At 40.3% G+C, this 16,723-nt stretch overlaps 2 protein-coding genes across 6 annotated transcripts; one reads left to right on the forward strand and one right to left on the reverse strand.

Annotated features, from left to right (window-relative positions):
- Nucleotides 1–444: 444 nt before the first annotated feature.
- On the reverse strand, nucleotides 445–12,094 carry LOC120364632 (uncharacterized). Of its 4 annotated transcripts, none has more exons than XM_074400932.1 (2): nucleotides 12,016–12,094; nucleotides 445–9,450 (listed from the first exon to the last, which is right to left on the reverse strand). In XM_074400932.1, the coding sequence occupies exon 2, from the start codon at nucleotides 9,063–9,065 to the stop codon at nucleotides 8,025–8,027; it is 1,041 nt and encodes a 346-aa protein (XP_074257033.1). In that variant the 5' UTR covers nucleotides 9,066–9,450; nucleotides 12,016–12,094; the 3' UTR covers nucleotides 445–8,024. The 4 variants fall into 4 exon arrangements, with proteins under 4 accessions (XP_074257033.1, XP_074257032.1, XP_039326946.1 ...); XM_074400931.1 differs by having other exon boundaries at nucleotides 445–11,905; XM_039471012.2 differs by having other exon boundaries at nucleotides 11,849–12,094.
- Nucleotides 12,095–12,117: 23 nt separating this feature from the next.
- On the forward strand, nucleotides 12,118–14,157 carry LIPT2 (lipoyl(octanoyl) transferase 2). 2 transcript variants are annotated; one of them, XM_003923462.4, is made up of 2 exons: nucleotides 12,118–12,583; nucleotides 13,200–14,157. In XM_003923462.4, exons 1-2 carry the CDS (start codon nucleotides 12,118–12,120, stop codon nucleotides 13,427–13,429), a joined length of 696 nt encoding a protein of 231 aa, XP_003923511.3. In that variant the 3' UTR covers nucleotides 13,430–14,157. The 2 variants fall into 2 exon arrangements, with proteins under 2 accessions (XP_003923511.3, XP_039326947.2); XM_039471013.2 differs by having other exon boundaries at nucleotides 12,118–12,624; nucleotides 13,203–13,401.
- Nucleotides 14,158–16,723: the final 2,566 nt, after the last annotated feature.

The following is a 16,723-nucleotide window of genomic DNA, read 5'->3' on the forward strand; positions in this document are numbered from 1 at the left end:
ATTTTAGGAAGGCACAAGGTCACTCAGTAAAAGACTATACTTCCAGCCTCTTTTGAAGCTAGATGTGGTCATATGACTAAGTTCTCAACATGGAAGTGAGAGTACAAGTGATACCTGCCACTTCTGGTTGTGGAGTAGGGGATGAGCTCTTCTTTATCTTTCTCCCTACACACTTGCGAGAGCTGCTACTATGGACAACTCCAGGAGGCACATTTGCACTGCAGTCTGTGTGAATGATGCTCTTTGTCATTGTGCAATGTGGCTGCTTTGTACCTGGCTGTGATGCAGACCTTAAGGCAAGAACTGGAGTGGATGCTGAGGTGGAAGCCTGTCTACTAGCCCTGTACTCTCACTCTACTAAGAAGTCTCTTTGTTATAGCAGCTTAGGTGTAAACATTTTATTATTTTTGAAAATAACTTTTTAAATTACATTTGAAAATAACTTTTAAGTTCCAGTTAAGTTCTCACTTTGGAAACATTCCACCTATAGACTGCGACTGGCATGAAATCAAATCCTATAATAACTTGAGTGCATGTGGCCAAATGATTTCAAAAGAAAATAATTTTTAATCCCTTCAATATTTTTTCAGCAAAAAAAATACTTGATTTTGGATACAGACACACTTTAGTATGGGATATGACCTACAAATATAAATATATCTAGCATCAATGAAACTCTCAAAAAGGCCTCGATCATTCTCAGTTCCCACAACGTAGAAATATCAGAATCACCTGTCTTTTCCTGTTAATTTATTCATTCAATAAATAGCATGTAGTAATAACTTTCAGACAATATATACAGTAGAGAATAGCAAAATTGTATTCAGACATACCTAGGTTCCAGTCCTAATTCTGCTAGTTACGGTGTAACTTTGAGCTATCAATATAGATCTCTACTTATCTCTAAAATAAGGACAATAATAATGCCTACCTACTGACCAGGCATGATGGCTCACACTTGTAATCCCAACACTTTGGGAGGCTGCAGTGGGAGGGCTGGTTGAGATCAGGAGTTTGAGGCCAGCCTGGCCAATATAATGAGACCCTGTCTCTGTTTTTGTTTTTGTTTTTGAGTTCGAGTCTCACTCTGTTGCCCAGGCTAGAGTACAGTGGTCTGATTTTGGCTCACTGTAATCTCTGCCTCCCAGGTTCAAACAATTCTCCTGACTCAGCCTCCTGAGTAGCTGGGATTACAGGTGTGAGCCACCCTGACTGCCCCCTATCTCTAGTAAATAAAATAATAATAATAATGCCTACCTACTGTGTAATAAATAACTTGACTGGCCTTTGTCCCTGGTTTCTGGTAAACAGAGTTTAAACTCTTAGAACTTCCTAAGTAGTGGGAGTATCTTTGTTATTCATGAGCTCCTTGGATCACATCTGAGTTTATGCTAACTGATGAGATGATACAGGGTGAGGATGGTCACCAAAAAGACCAAAAATGTAATTAGAAAGTTTGGCCAAACTCCTAGGAGAGGAGGAGGACTGAAGAATGAATGCACTCATGTGACCAAAGAGCCAATCAATCATGCCTATGTAGTGAGACCCCAATAAAAACTCTGAGTACTGCTCTAGGACTGGCCAAAGATGGGCAAAATGCATCACTCCAGACACTACTGATTCAGCATTGTCTTCATGTCTTAAATTGTCATCTGCACTTTGTTTCTGCACTATTACATACTGCATTTTAACTTAATTTTTTTTTTCAGCAACATGTTACTTATTTAAGATACATTGTTGATATTTTATTAGAATTAGTTCTCCTTCCCTGTGAAACAAGATAATTGTAAAATGTTGTGGAAAATGATACATATGTGGTTACTAATGGAACCATTGTATTTTGTGTAGCTTCTCTGAAGACCTTAGAGACTGAACACAAAGCTCAGTAGAGCTTTCCAGTTGGTGAACACATCGATGTGCCAGGAGGGTGATGCCATGGGGAGAGGTCATTAATGCTCTCCATTCAGAACCCTCCCAGACTCCCGCCTTGTAGATCTTCATTTAACTGGTCCTAATTTGTATCATTAGTGCCTTCCTGAGTTCTGTGAGTCATTCTAGAAAATTATTGTGCCTTGAGGGGGGTCATGTGAAACTTGGAATTTACAGTCAGTTGGTCAGAAGCATAGGTGGCCTAGGGAACCCCCAAAATCCAGCTGGCATCTGAAGTGAAAATAGTTTTACTGGGGATTTTGCCATTAATCCCGTGGAGTCCAATGCCAACACTGGGTGGTTAGCATCAGAATTAAATTTTCTTCCTGTATACCAGTTTCTGTGAGGTACTATCTCAGAGGGTAGTAAAAGTTAAGAAAATAAACAAAAAGCAATTAGCAATAATATTAGTGATTATCTCATAATGCTAGGATTAAATAAGATAAAATGCATAAAGCGCTTAGCTTAGTCATAGTGCTTGAGACTGTTGTGAGCCACACACTATGTAAGTCATAATTTGTACATTTTAATTGCTGAGTAGTATTCTATTTCATGAAAATGCCACAGTATATCCATTATTTTATTTATAGATACTTCAGCAGTTTCTAGTTTAGGGTATTAGGAATAAATTTGCAGTGAACATTGTTGTACAAACACCTTTGTGGTATGTTTTCATTTATTGTGGGTAAATTCCTAGGATTAAAACTAAATTATAGGGTCAGTGTATATTTAGTTTTATAAGAAATGCCAGACCATTTCTGAAAGTGTTTGTGCCATCTTACACTACCATAAAAAATATAAGAGAGTTCTGGTTGCAGCAAAACCTTGCCAACATTTGTTGTCAGTCTTTTAACTTTCAACCATCCAGGTAAGTATGTGATGGCATTTCATTGTCATTTGAATTTACATTTCCTTGATGATTAGTGATGTTGAGCATAGAAAATCAGAAAAAGAAAACAGAAACAATACACAGAACAAACAGGTAACAAAAAATAAAAGGTAAGACTTAAGCTTTAATATATCAACATTACATTAAATCTAAATGGTCAAAATACACCAATTAAAAGACAGATTGGCAGAGTAGGAAAAAAGCATGATCCAAATATATGCTGTTTATAAAATACTCGCTGTTTTATTTATTTATTTTTTCAGAGACAGGGTCTTGGCTCGCATGATGGCTCACACCTGTAATCCTAGCACTTTGGGAGGTCAAGGTAGGTGGATCACGTGAGGCCAGGAGTTCAAGACCAGCCTGGCCAACATGACAAAACCCCATCTCTACTCCAACTACCAAAATTAGTTGGATCTGGTGGCACATACCTGTAATCCCAGCTACTTAGGTGGCTAAGGCATGAGAATCACTTCAACCTGGGAGGCAGAGGTTGCAGTGAGCTGAGATTGTCCCTCTGCACTCCAGCCTGAGCAATGGAGCAAGACCTTGTCTCAAAATAATAACAATAATAAAGAGACAGGGTCTTGCTGTTTCCCAGGCTGCAGTGCAGTGGTATGATCACAGCTCACTGTAATCTCAAATTCCTGGGCTCAAGCAATCCTCCCTCCCTCTGCCTCCTAAATGGCTAGTACTACAGGTGCATACCACATCCAGAAGATTTTTGTTTTCTTTTTTTTGTAGAGACAAGTTCTCACTCTTGTCCAGGCCACTCTCAAACTCCCAGCCTCAAGCGATCCTCCCACCTGGGGCTCCCAAAAACCTCAATTTGAATACAGTTATGTACTGTTTAATGACAGGGACACACTCTAAGAATGAGTTGTTAGGTAATTACACCACTGTGTGAACATCACAGAGCATACTTACACAAACTTGGATGGCATAAGCCTACTACACACCTAGGCTATATGCTATAGCCTATTGCTCCTAGGCTACAAACCTATACAGTACATTATCGTACTTAATAATGTAGGCAACTGTAAAACAATGGTAAGTATTTGTGTATCTAAACATATCAAAATATAGCAAAGGAAGACTAAAAATGTGGTACATAGGGCACTTACCATGAATGAAGCTTGCAGGACTGGAAGCTGTCCTGGGTCAGTCTGTGAGTGAACAGTGAGCGAATGTGAAGGCCTAAAACATTATCGTACACTACTGTAGATGTAAACATTGCACACTTTGGTTACACTACCTTTATAATATTTTTCTTTCTTCAAAAACAAGTTAACTTACTGTAACATTTTTATTTTATAAACATTTAAATGTTTAAACTTTTGACTCTTTTATAACAATGGCCTAAAGCACAAATACATTGTATACTCATATAAAAATATTTTCTTTCTTTATATCCTTATTCTTTAAGCTTTTTTCTATTTTTAAATATTTTATTTTTAAAAACTTTTGACATTTTTTAGTTAAAACTAAGACATACACATACTAGCTTAGGCCTACACAGAGTCCAGGATCATCAGGTTGTCACTAAACATAAAATTTTCAGCTTTATTATAATCTCATGGCACCACCATCATATATGTGGTCTGTTGTTGACCAAAGCATCATTATGTTATATGTGACTGTATAATAAAGGCAGGTAGAAAGTAAGAGGGTAAAAAGGGATATATCATGCAAAACTAACAAAGGGAAAGCAGAGTGGCTACAATAATATCAGATAAAGTAAGCTTCAGGGCAAAGAAAAATATTAGAGACAGAGAAGGACATTATATAATAATAAAAGGGTCAGTTCACCAGGAAGGCATAGCAATCACAAATGTGTATGTATCAAACAACAGAGATGCAAAATATGTGAAGCAAAAACTGATAGAATCCAAAGGTGAAATAAACATATCCATAACAACGGTTGGAGACTTCAACCCCCCTCTCTCTACAATCAGTAAAACAATGAGACAGAAAATCAGCAAGGATACAGAATAACTCACCAACATCATTAACCACTGATTCTACTTAACATTTATAGAATACTACATCCAACAAGAGCAGAATACACACTCTTTTAAAATGCCCAAAGCTTGAGGCCAGGTGTTCAAGACCAGCCTGGGCAACATAAGGAGACCCTGCCTCTTAAATAAATAAATAATTTGGGGCGGGGGAGCTCGACATCACCAATCATCAGAGAAATATAAATCAAAATCACAATGGGACAGCATTTCATGCCAGTCAGAATGGTGATTATTAAAAAGTCAAAAAACAACAGAAGCTAGTGAGGTTGCAGAGAAAAAGGAACTTTTATACTGTTGGTGGGAGTGTAAATTAATTCAACCATTGTGGAAGACAATACGGTGATTCCTCAAAGACCCAGAAGCAGAAATACCATTTGACCCAGCAATCCCTTTACTGGGTATGCACCCCAAGGAATATGAATTATTCTATTATAAAGATACATGCACATGTTCATTTGCACTATTCACAATAGCAAACACACGGAATCAATCCAAACGCCCATCAATGATAGACTAGATAAAGAAAATGTGGGGGCCGGGTGCGGTGGCTCAAGCCTGTAATCCCAGCACTTTGGGAGACCTAGGCGGGTGGATCATGAAGTCAAGAGATCGAGACCATCCTGGTCAACATGGTGAAACCCCGTCTCTACTAAAAATACAAAAATTAGCTGGGCGTGGTGGCGCGTGCCTGTAATTCCAGCTACTCAGGAGGATGAGGCAGGAGAATTGCCTGAACCCAGGAGGCAGAGGTTGCGGTGAGCCGAGATCGCGCCATTGCACTCCAGCCTGGGTAACAAGAGCGAAACTCCGTCTCAAAAAAAAAAAAAAAAAAAAAAAAAGAAAAGAAAATGTGGTACACTATGGAGTACTATGCAGCAACAAAAGGAAGACAATCATGTCCTTTGCAGGGACTTGGATGGAGCTGGAAACCATCATCCTCAGCAAACCAGCACAGGCACAGAAAACCATACACCACATCAGGCGTCCCCAAACTGCGGCCCCCTGAGGCCATTATCCAGCCCCCCGCCACACTTCAGGAAGGAGCACCTCTTTCATTGGCGGTCAGTGACAGGAGCACAGTATGTGGCGGCCCTCCCAACGGTCTGAGGGACAGTGAACTGGCCCCCTGTGTAAAAAGTTTGGGGACGCCTGCACCACATGTTCTCACTTGTACGTGGGAGCTGAATGATGAGAACATATGACAAATGGTGGGGGAACAACACACACCAGGGCCTGTCAGGGACAGGTGGGGAAAGGGAAAGCATCAGGAAGAATAGCTAATGGATACTGGGCTTAATACCTAGGTGATGGAATAATCTGTGCAGCAAATTATCATGGCACAAGCTTACCTATGTAGCAAACCTGCACATCCTGCACTTGTACCCCTGAACTTAAAAGTTGAAGATTTAAAAATTCATCTTATGAAGCTAGTATTTCCCTTCTATTCAAATCAAGCAAAGAAGTACAAAAGAAAGAAAACTACAGGCAATATCCCTCATAAACTTAGATACAAAAAATCCTCAACAAAATATTCCCAAATCAAATGCAACAATGTAGTAAAAGAATTATACAGCTGGAATTTATTCTAGCTAAACAAGGCTAGTCAACATTCAAAAATCAGTCAATGTAATGCATACATAAATGGGCTAAAGAAAAATCATGATTCTATCTATCAGTACAGAAAAAGTTCTCCCAAATTTCAACACTATTCGTGATCAAAACTCTGAGAAAAATAGAACTTCCTCAGCTTGATAAAGAGCATCTACCAAAAATCTATAACTAACATTATGTTTAATGGTGAAAGACTGAATGTTTTCCCTCCAAAACTGGAAACAAGGCAAGGATGTCTGCTATTACTACTCTTATTCAACATAGTACTGAAGTTCTAGTCAGTGCTATAAGGTAAAAAAGGGCAATTACAAGCATATCCATCAGAAAGGAAGAAAACAGATGACATATTGGTTTATATAGATTTGCAGATGACATATTGGTTTACATAGAAAATCCTAAAGAATCTCAAAAAAAAAAAAAAAAAAAAAAAACCTTATAGGACTAACAAGTGAGTTTAGCAAAAAAGTAGGACCCAAGATAAATATACAAGAATCAACTGCATTTCTATATACTTGCAATGGATACTGAATTTTAAATATCCTTTACAATCACTCAAAAAAGAGTGAAATACTTAGGTATAAATCTAACAAAACACACAGGATTTGTATGCTACAAAGCACTGATGAAACAATGAAAGCTACAAAGCACTGGTGAAACAAGTCAAAGGAGATCTAGATAAATGGTGACAGACACTGTGCTCACGGACTGGAGGACCCAATGAAGCAAATATGTCAATTTTCCCTGAGTTGATATAAAAATTTAATGCAATTCCTATCAAAATCCCAACAAGATTTTTTAATGGCCACCAATCCAGATCTACCAACAATATTTTTTAGACATAGAAATCATTCTAAAATTTGTATGGAAAGGCAAAGGAACTAGAATAACTAAAACAATTTTGATGAAAAAATAAAGTAGGATAAATCAGGCTACCTGATTTCAAGATTACATAGTTACAGCAATCAAGACTGCAGTACAAGTTGAATATGCCTTATCTGAAATGCTTGGGATCAGAAGTGTTTCGGGTTTCAGATTTTTTTTAGTTTGAAATATTTACATATACACAATGAGATATCTTGAGGGTAATACCGAAGTTTAAATATAAAGTTCATTTATGTTTCATATACACTTTATACACATAGCCTGAAGGTAATTTTATACAATATTTTAAATAATTTCAGCATGAAACAAAGTGTGGGTACACTGAACTATCAGAAAGCAAAGGTATTAACATCTCAGCCACCCATGTGGATGATCTGTGATTGTTTGGCATCACCATCATTCCTGATTCTGAATTTATGTGCTACCAATAAACAATCATTTTCTTACACTTATTCACACATAAGTACTTAGCAGTAAAAAATATGACATACAAGTATGTCATAAATACTGTGCTGACTCACTTAACCTGAATACATAAAAGAAAAAAATTCAAGTTAAGTGAGTTAGCACAGTAGTGTCACCAGAATACCTGTATCAGCTGGGTTAAGCAACAGCAACAAGAAGTAACAGCAGGCTTTCAATTTCCAAGTATAACGCTGTGTTTTGACTAAAAGGTTACTGTACACTGTATTTTATTTTATTTTTAGGTGAGAAGCAGCATCAGAAGCAGTTGAGGGACCAAGAAGTGGGTCCTGCAGAGATGAGGAAGCATTCCGCTGGATGGTTTTTTTAAATGTTTCTTTCAGAGTCATCTGCCTCATTAATGATGCTTTTTGTCTGAGAAGTCTCTCTTTGATTTTATAAAGTGACATGATTTCTTGTTCTGTTATGAATGCATACTGCTCTAGTCCTTCAATTAGACCATCACACATTTTTACCATGTCGTCTACAGGCACTTTTTCTGCAGTGTTACCATCATCTTCATCATTATGATCATCTTGATTCAGAACCATTTTTGTTACTTTACCACTGGACAATGAATGAACAACTGGAGCCTCATTATTACTGTTAAAAACATCTTTGATATCCTCTTCTCCCAGCTTGCTGACAGACTGCGGATGTATATTTTTGGTATATGTTAGAAGGTCAGACATTATTTTTTTCTCATTTGACATATGGAATCCTTCAAAGTCACCATCTTGTTCATCATTATTACTGAACTTGTCAGTGAACTTCTTTGCTGCTTTATGACCAGCCGATGCTTTATCACCACAAATCTTTAAAAATGTAATGCCATGTCTTTTCTTAAATTTCTGCAACCAGCCTGTTGAATATTCACAGTTCCCCTCAATTTTTAGTTCATTGTGATATATCTTTGCTTGTTTCATGATTAGCATACCATTAAGTGGCATGTGTTCACTGCGACGCTGACGGATCCACTCTTTCAATACACGATCAAGATCTTCGTTTTTAGCTTTATGAAGTGTTTTTCTATTTTTCATTAATATCTGCTCATCACTTTCAGCATAAAACTTTAACAGTTTATCCTTCTGTTTCTTCAGGTCATATATAGTGGTCATTCCAACACCATACTCTTCTGTAAGATGTTTCACACTTACACCACTGTCCAGTTTTTCCAACAACTTGACTTTCTGTGCTATAGATAAACATAAATGCTTCCTCTTTTTCTTATCACTGATATTCACAGGGGTATCTTCAGATCTTTTTGACATTTTCAACAATATATTTACACCACACAGCAGAGAATACACAAAAAAATGCAGTGAGTAATGCACATAGGTCTTGTCCCCATGTGGGGCATTGTGGGAAACCTGTTGTTGGCGTGACCAGCCTGCACGAATGCCATTTAATTACCCTCTGTGGGGCTGCATGGGGAAATCCAGATGTGGGCAGAAAAACTGCAGCAGCAGTGAGCTGGGAGGGTCTTTTTTTCATTGGGGATGCTGTGTAAACTGTGTGTTGTGTATCTGTGTTTTGACTGCAACACACATAACATCAGGTATGAAATTTTCCACTTGTGGCACAATGTCAGCTCTCAAAAAGTTAAGGATTTTGGAGCATTTCAGATTTCAGATTTTTAGATTAAGGATGCTCAACCTGTATTGGTAGAGGAATAAATACATAGATCATTGGAACAGAATATAGAAACCAGAAATAGGATCATACAAATATTTCCAATTGGTTTTGACAAAGGTATAAAAACAATTCAATGGAGGAAACATAGTCTTTTGAACAAATGGTGTTGGTGTAATGTAACATGCATATGCAAACAAACAAACAAAAAAGAACAGCAACAACTACCAAAGTTTTACACCTGTTTTAAAAATTAACTCAAAATGTACCATACACTTAAATGTAAAATAAAAAATCTTATAAAAAATAGACACCAGAAGGTCTGTAGGATCTAAGGCTGGGCCAGATGCTCATCTGGGCCAGGTGCTTTTTTTTTTTTATTAAACCAAAAGCATAATCAATAAAAGGAGAAGTGGATAAATTGGAACTTATCACAATGACAAACTTTTGCTCTTCAAAAGATACTGTTAAGATGATGAAAATACAAACCATACACTTTAAGAAACTATTTACAATAAACATATTTGACAAAGGACAAATATCTAGAATATATAAAGATATCTCAAAACTCAACAATACAAAAAAAAATTAGAAAATGGGCAAAAGACATGAACAGACATTTCACTGAAGGGAATATACCCATGGAAAATAAGCACATGAAAAGATGTCTTACATCATTAGTCAATAGGGAAATACAAATTAAAATCACAATAAGATACTACTACACATCCATTAGAATGGCTAAAATAAAAGCTAATGCTAATGAGGATGCAGAGAAACTGGATCATTCATACTGGTGGTGAGTATGTAAAATGGTATAACCACTCTGGAAAGCATTTGGTAGCTTTTTAAAAAAAAGAAACATGTAACTACCATGCAACCCAGCAACTGCACTCCTGGGCATTTATTCTGGAGAAGTGAAAACTTATGTTCCCACAAAAACCTGTACACAAATGTTTACAGTACCTTTACTCAGAATATCTGAAAACTGGAAACAACCCAGGTGTTCTTCAGCAAGTAAATGGCTAAACAAATTGTGGTACATTCAAACTATGGACTACTACTCATCAATTAAAATAAATAAACTATTGATACATGCAGCAGTTGGATGAGTCTCCAGAGAATGCCGAGTGAAAAAAATTCTAAAAGGTTGCATACCATATGATTCCATCCATACAACACAGATGTTTGCCAGGGATTAAGAAACAGTGTAACTACAAAGAGCAACATGAGGGATCCTTGTGGTGATGGAAATGTTCTGCATCTTGACTGTATCAATGTCAGTATCCTTACTGTGATATTGTATTACAGTTTTGCAAGGGGTTTCCATTGGGGGAAGCTGGGTAAAAGGTACATATAATCTGTCTGTATTATTCCTTACAACTGCATGTCTCCAATTTTCTCAAATAAAACTTTTAATTAAAATATTACACATGTGGTTTCTCTTGTCTAAACCCTGATAATTGAAACGCTTCATCAAACTGGAAAATTTCTCTTCTATTCCTAGTTTGCTGAGTATTTTGGTCAGAAGAGGTGTTTATTTTTGCCAACAGATTTATCTGTATGTATAATCATAGCTTTTCTTAATTATTTTTTTTTATTATTTCTTCCAATGAAGGCTTTTCTCTTTTAAGGTAAATCATACTGTTTGATTTTAGAATGCAAAACCAACGTTGCATTCTCGGGATAAACCCTACTTCATCATGATGTGTTAATCCTTTTACAAATTGCTGGATTTGGTTTGCTAATGTTTGCTTAGGATCTTTATGTCTACGTTGATGAAATGAAATTCCTCAGTAAAAGTTCACTGAATTAATTCAGGCTTGTTTAAATGATCCTCCAAGAGCAACACAGCTGATGTTGTGGTCCAGTCACCCACTCAGGGCCTAGACAGTCATTCCCTCAGCTTCTGGAGTTGGTTGCTGATGATTCACAACTGAGTCCTTCTCTGGGGCCGCCCTCCACCAAGGGACGCAGTCTTGCCAAAAAAAAAAAAAAATTCACATCTCCTCCCCAGGTGTAGCCTGTAGCCTGTATCCACCATGACTGATCAATGCAAGAATATGAGTTTCTGGCCTCCTTGCCTTAATTTGGAACTACTCTGAAGGGTCATCCTAGGCTCAGAGCATCCCTTGAGATTGGTCAAGGCCTCTGCTGCAACGGCTTTTGCAGGCTTCTCCCTCTGCCTACAAATTCTTGCTTCCTTCACTTTCTTATAGGTGCTGATCTTGAAGTTCTGCTTACCCCCACCAATAATCTTGCAGGCAAGCTAATCACCCACTTGCGTCCCCCAGGGTCTCAACCCAGGACACACAGGTTATCTGGTTTTATTTTTATTTTCTTAGCACTTAACACCTTATAAGTGAAATAACCTTATTTACTTTATACTTACTTATCATCTGCTCTAAGAATGTAAGCTTACCAGGACAGATCTTTCTCGTAGGCTATGCACCGCTGTATCCAGCGCCTACAGCAGGGCCTACAGAACATAGCAGACACTGAATACTGGTTGTTGAATGAATGGATAAGGTCTATCCTGAGTTGGGTCGTGGGATCACACAGCACCCCTTTCCACCTTTTAACACGCACCTGGGAGCCGCGGCTCGGGGTGCACCCCTGCGGCCCCGCCCCTCAAGCCACGCCCCAGGCTCAGGCAGAGGGCGGGGCCCCGCGGACACAGCGGTGGGCGCGATGCAGCAACCCGTTCTTCGGCTGGTGCGTCTGGGTCGGGTCCCGTACGCGGAGCTGCTGGGGCTGCAGGACCGCTGGTTGCGGCGGCTACAGGCCGAACCAGGCATTGAGGGCCTGTCGGGGACTGAGGCAGGAGCACTCCTGCTCTGCGAGCCCGCGGGGCCCGTGTACACGACCGGACTGCGCGGCGGCCTCACGACCGAGGAAACTGCGCGGCTACGGGCCTTGGGCGCCGAGGTGCGCGTCACAGGCCGCGGCGGCCTGGCCACCTTTCACGGCCCAGGCCAGCTGCTCTGCCACCCGGTGCTCGACCTGCGGCGCTTCGGCTTGCGCCTGCGCATGCACGTAGCGGCGCTGGAGGCGTGCGCCGTGCGCGTGTGCGAGCTCCAGGGTCTGCAGGGCGCCCGCGCGCGGCCCCCGCCCTACACCGGAGTCTGGCTGGACCAACGCAAGATCTGCGCGATTGGTGAGCGCCGTGAGGCGGGGCGGGACCTGAGAGTCAGGGGCGTGGCTTGAGGCCTGGGGGCGGGGTCTGACGGGACTGGACCAATGGAGGTGAGGGTAGAGCTCGTGCCGGGAGGAGGCGTATCTAGCGCGGGCTTTGAATTACAACTACCCGCTGCGTTTGAGTCTGTTTTTAACCACAGAAAACTCACTGAAGCGTTTGAGTTTTTAAGCTTCTTCACAGATACCTTATATTCAGAGGCAGAAGGCTCCTCACATCATCTAGTCCAACACGCATTTCTGTGAATGGAGAGACAGGAGAGGTGAATTCCCAGGTTATTTCCTGGGAATCACAACGTTATGGCAATAAGTGCTAATGTTCAATTTTTTAAAAAAGTATCGGAATCTGTGTTAAAACACATTTCCTGGAATTCTCATGATAAGTGCAGCTTCCTTGAAGCCACGCACCCCTTCCCTTCATTTGTTTCCTTTTCCCATCTGCGCACAATCCCTTGTTTCTCCAGAAACAATAATTGAAAACCAGTGATCTAGTCCAGTTCTCTCATCGCCCTGAGAGGGACCCCGAAGCCCGGGAAGTGCAGGGTGTCTACTCTCAGACCCTTTGACTTGCCTTGCAGGAGTCCGCTGTGGAAGGCACATCACATCCCACGGCCTGGCTCTCAACTGCTCTACGGACCTCACGTGGTTTGAGCACATCGTGCCCTGCGGGCTGGTTGGGACAGGTGTCACTTCCTTGAGTAAGGAGCTCCAGACGCACATCACCGTGGATGAAATAATGCCATCCTTCCTTGTGGCCTTTAAGGAGATCTACAAGTGCACACTGATCTCAGAGGACAGCCCCAGCTGAAGAGCACTCATAACAGCCAGGATGGTCCTGCCTTGGGAAGCACCAACTCTGACTTGAGTCACCTACTGAAACCCAGATTTTAGACCTGGCCTGTCATTCACTGATGATGAAACAATGGACAAATCATGAGCCCTGAGTCACTGTTTTCATATGTATCCTGTTTTATTTATATCTCCCCTCCCCCCAGAACTACTTGATGTGAAAAGCAACACCCACTGTGTAAAATATTAGCACTACTGTTGACAGCAGTGTCTCAGAGAAATTCAGATGTCATATATTGTCATTTCTCAGTTGTTACTTCCTCAATAGTATGTCTAACTGGGCAATTCTGGGCTCTAGTTCCTTTGGTTTTGTGGGAATCAAATCTCTGAAAGGCCCAGGTGAAGGTGATGTGATGTGGTGCTTTTTCATTCTCAAGAGACCTGGGTTCTTTCTGCAATAAAGGGAAACGGGAAGAACCTTCAAAGAATAAAATGGTGTCTTGTCTTCCTGGGTTTGATTCCTTAAGTTTGTTAATTTAGCAGTTTTTAGTTGGGTTACCCTGAACTAGGCCCAAGACTGGAGGAAGGACAAGAACAATTTCTCATACTGTACAAATGCCAAAGATAGAAGGGAGTTTTTCTTACGAGACCTCTAAGTTTGTAAGCCTGCGTATTATCTGTTGCTGTGTAACAAATAATCAAAACTTAGTGACTTAAAACAACAGTAAACATTGATTATCTCATTGTTTGTGGGTCAAGAATTTGGGGGAAGCTTAGCTGGGTGTTTCTAGGTTGGGGTCTCCCACGAACTTGCAGTTAAGATGTCAGCTGGAACTGCAGTCATTCAAAGGCTTGGCTGGGATGGAGGGTCAGCTCCCTATATGGTGTACTCACATGCCTGGTTGGTTATGGTTGTTGACAGGAGGCCTCAGTTCCTCACCATGAGGACCTTTCTACAGGGTTGCTTGATTGTTTTCACGACAGGGCAACTGGCTTCCCCCACAAGTCACAGCAAAGAGAGACAAGCTGGAAGCCATAATGTCTTTGATGACCCAGCCTCAGAAGTCACACAGTCATTTCTGTACTCTTCTAACAGATGAGCCCTGTTCAGTGTGGAAGGGACTTCACTAGGGTGACAAGAGGTGAGGATTATTAGGGACCATCTTGAAGAATGGCTATTAACAACCTATTAAGAGAGGAAAGAACTTTGAGAAGTCAGGGACCTTGTTTCCAGTTCTGCTTCTGTGGAAAAGTTGTTTACTCTCTGGTCTTCAGTTTTCCCTTAAAACAGTGCTGTTTGATAGAAATATAAGGCAAGCCACGTTGTAATTTGACATTTTTTAGGATCCATGCTAAAAAGGTAAAAGAAATGGGTGATTTTTTTTTTTTTTAGAAATGGGGTCTCACTATGTTGCCCAGGATGGTCTCGAACTCCTGGGCTCAAGAGATCCTTCTGCCTCAGCCTCACAAAGTGCTGGGACTACAGGTGTGAGCCACCATGCCTGGTCTATAATGTTAATTTTAATTAACCTAATATACAAAAATATCAATATAAAGCAATCTAAATGTTTCCTTGAGAGATTCCACATTTTTTTCCTCCTGCTGAGTCTTCAAAATATAGTGTGTATTTTACACTTATAGCATACCTCATTTTGGACTAGCCATGTTTTAAAAGTGCTCGTTGGTCATATGATGGTGCCTTAGACCAGTCTCACATCTAAAGTCCTTTTGAGTTCCCAGGGTTCGTGGTCTCACTGGCTTCTAGGAAGAAAGGTGAATCCTCCTACATCTGAGGTCTGATTTTTTTAATGCAAATAATTTATATCAGTTATTCAAGCTGAAAAGGACTTTGGAGTCCTCATTGTAAAGAGATGAAACCACAGCTTAGGAAAAAAACCTTCTCAAAGTCAAAGTAAATTAATGCCAAAGCCAGCACTGAGTCTTAGTTATAATCCCCTTTCTCGTGCTCTTTTCCTGCTGTGCACACTGATTTAGAACTTGGAACAATATCGTTTATGTGCCATGGCCATTCCATCAATATTAGTTGCTTAATGGTTGTAATTTGGTCCATATTCTTCCTGGGCATTAGTTTTCCATCCACAGGGCCACCGCTGCTGTGAGGGGGTGGGAATGAGGAGTCGTTGATAATTACCTTGTGTTATTACTGCCAAAAAGGAAAATAATTATTCTAGGAAAAGTGGAGTTAGATTCTCATAGATGGAAGACCTTGCACAGTGTTTCTACCTGTCTGGTACTCAGCCTCCCTCTCTAGCTACCCTAACTATTGACCATACAACTTGTTCTTGAATGCTTCCACAGACTGGAAAAGAAATAGGCACGTACTCAGCACTTATTTATAATGCCACATACTGTCATACTGTGTTAACCTCTTAAGTACATGCTCTCTTCTGACGGCCTGTTTGATTTTTCTGGAGCATAGAGAATCTGTACACAGTTGTAATGGCTGATTCACTTAACCTTCCTGAACCTCAGTTTCATTACATGAAACAAGGATAGTGGTAAGAATTAGGTGACAGAATTTTAGGTAAAGCATTGAGGGTATTGTTGGCACAGAGTGAAAGCTCAGTAAACCTTATCATTACCATCTGTCTTCCATGAGCCTTCTCCAGGGAAATTACCATCTGTCCTCCATGAACCTTCTCCAGGGAAATTACCATCTGTCCTCCATGAGCCTTCTCCAGGGAAGTTATCCTAGATCCTTTGAGTTCCTCTCAAGGCAATAGGCTCTGCAGGAGTAGAGCTGCTTCTGTCTTGTTTCCTTCTGCATCTCCAGCACGTAGCACTGGGCTTAACATACAGAAGGCTATTTGAAAATATTAAGGGGAATTGAACTATTTAAAGTCTCCTCCCATCTTGCCCATCTGCCTTTGCACAAGCCCCAGCTCATGTGTATCCCTTGAGGTGCAGTGCTCATGGGTGAAGATAGCAGTCTTGCTGTGGAAAGACCAGCACAGAGCCCAAGAAAATGTTGCTTCCTGTGCTGGACTTGGGGGACACAAACGGGCCCTCATGGTGCTGACCTGCAGACGTGTTATCTTTGCCTTATGGGATTTTATATATGTGTGTATGTATCTGGTTAAGTTTAATAATTGCCAACATTTAAAAAATGGGAAATTGTCATGTAAAAATTCGGTTTTCTGGCTTCTCATGAAAATTGGAGAGACCTAGAAACATTGGGCCATCTGCCTGACAATTGGAAGCAGGTATGGTGGGTTTTTTGTTTTTTTGTTTTGTTTTTGTGATAGAGTTTCACTGTTGCCCAGGCTGGAGTGCAGTGATGCGATCTTGGCTT

The sequence above is a fragment of the Saimiri boliviensis genome, chromosome 6, assembly GCF_048565385.1.
Source record: "Saimiri boliviensis isolate mSaiBol1 chromosome 6, mSaiBol1.pri, whole genome shotgun sequence".
NCBI classification, from domain to species: domain Eukaryota; kingdom Metazoa; phylum Chordata; class Mammalia; order Primates; family Cebidae; genus Saimiri; species Saimiri boliviensis.

Excerpts from the sequence above, each read along its gene's own strand:
- LOC120364632 (XM_074400932.1), bottom strand. The coding sequence starts at position 9,065 with ATGTCAAAAAGATCTGAAGATACCCCTGTGAATATCAGTGATAAGAAA.
- LIPT2 (XM_003923462.4), top strand. The coding sequence starts at position 12,118 with ATGCAGCAACCCGTTCTTCGGCTGGTGCGTCTGGGTCGGGTCCCGTAC. Across the intron at positions 12,584-13,199 it reads ACGCAAGATCTGCGCGATTG|GAGTCCGCTGTGGAAGGCAC; the intron begins GTGAGCGCCGTG and ends CTTGCCTTGCAG.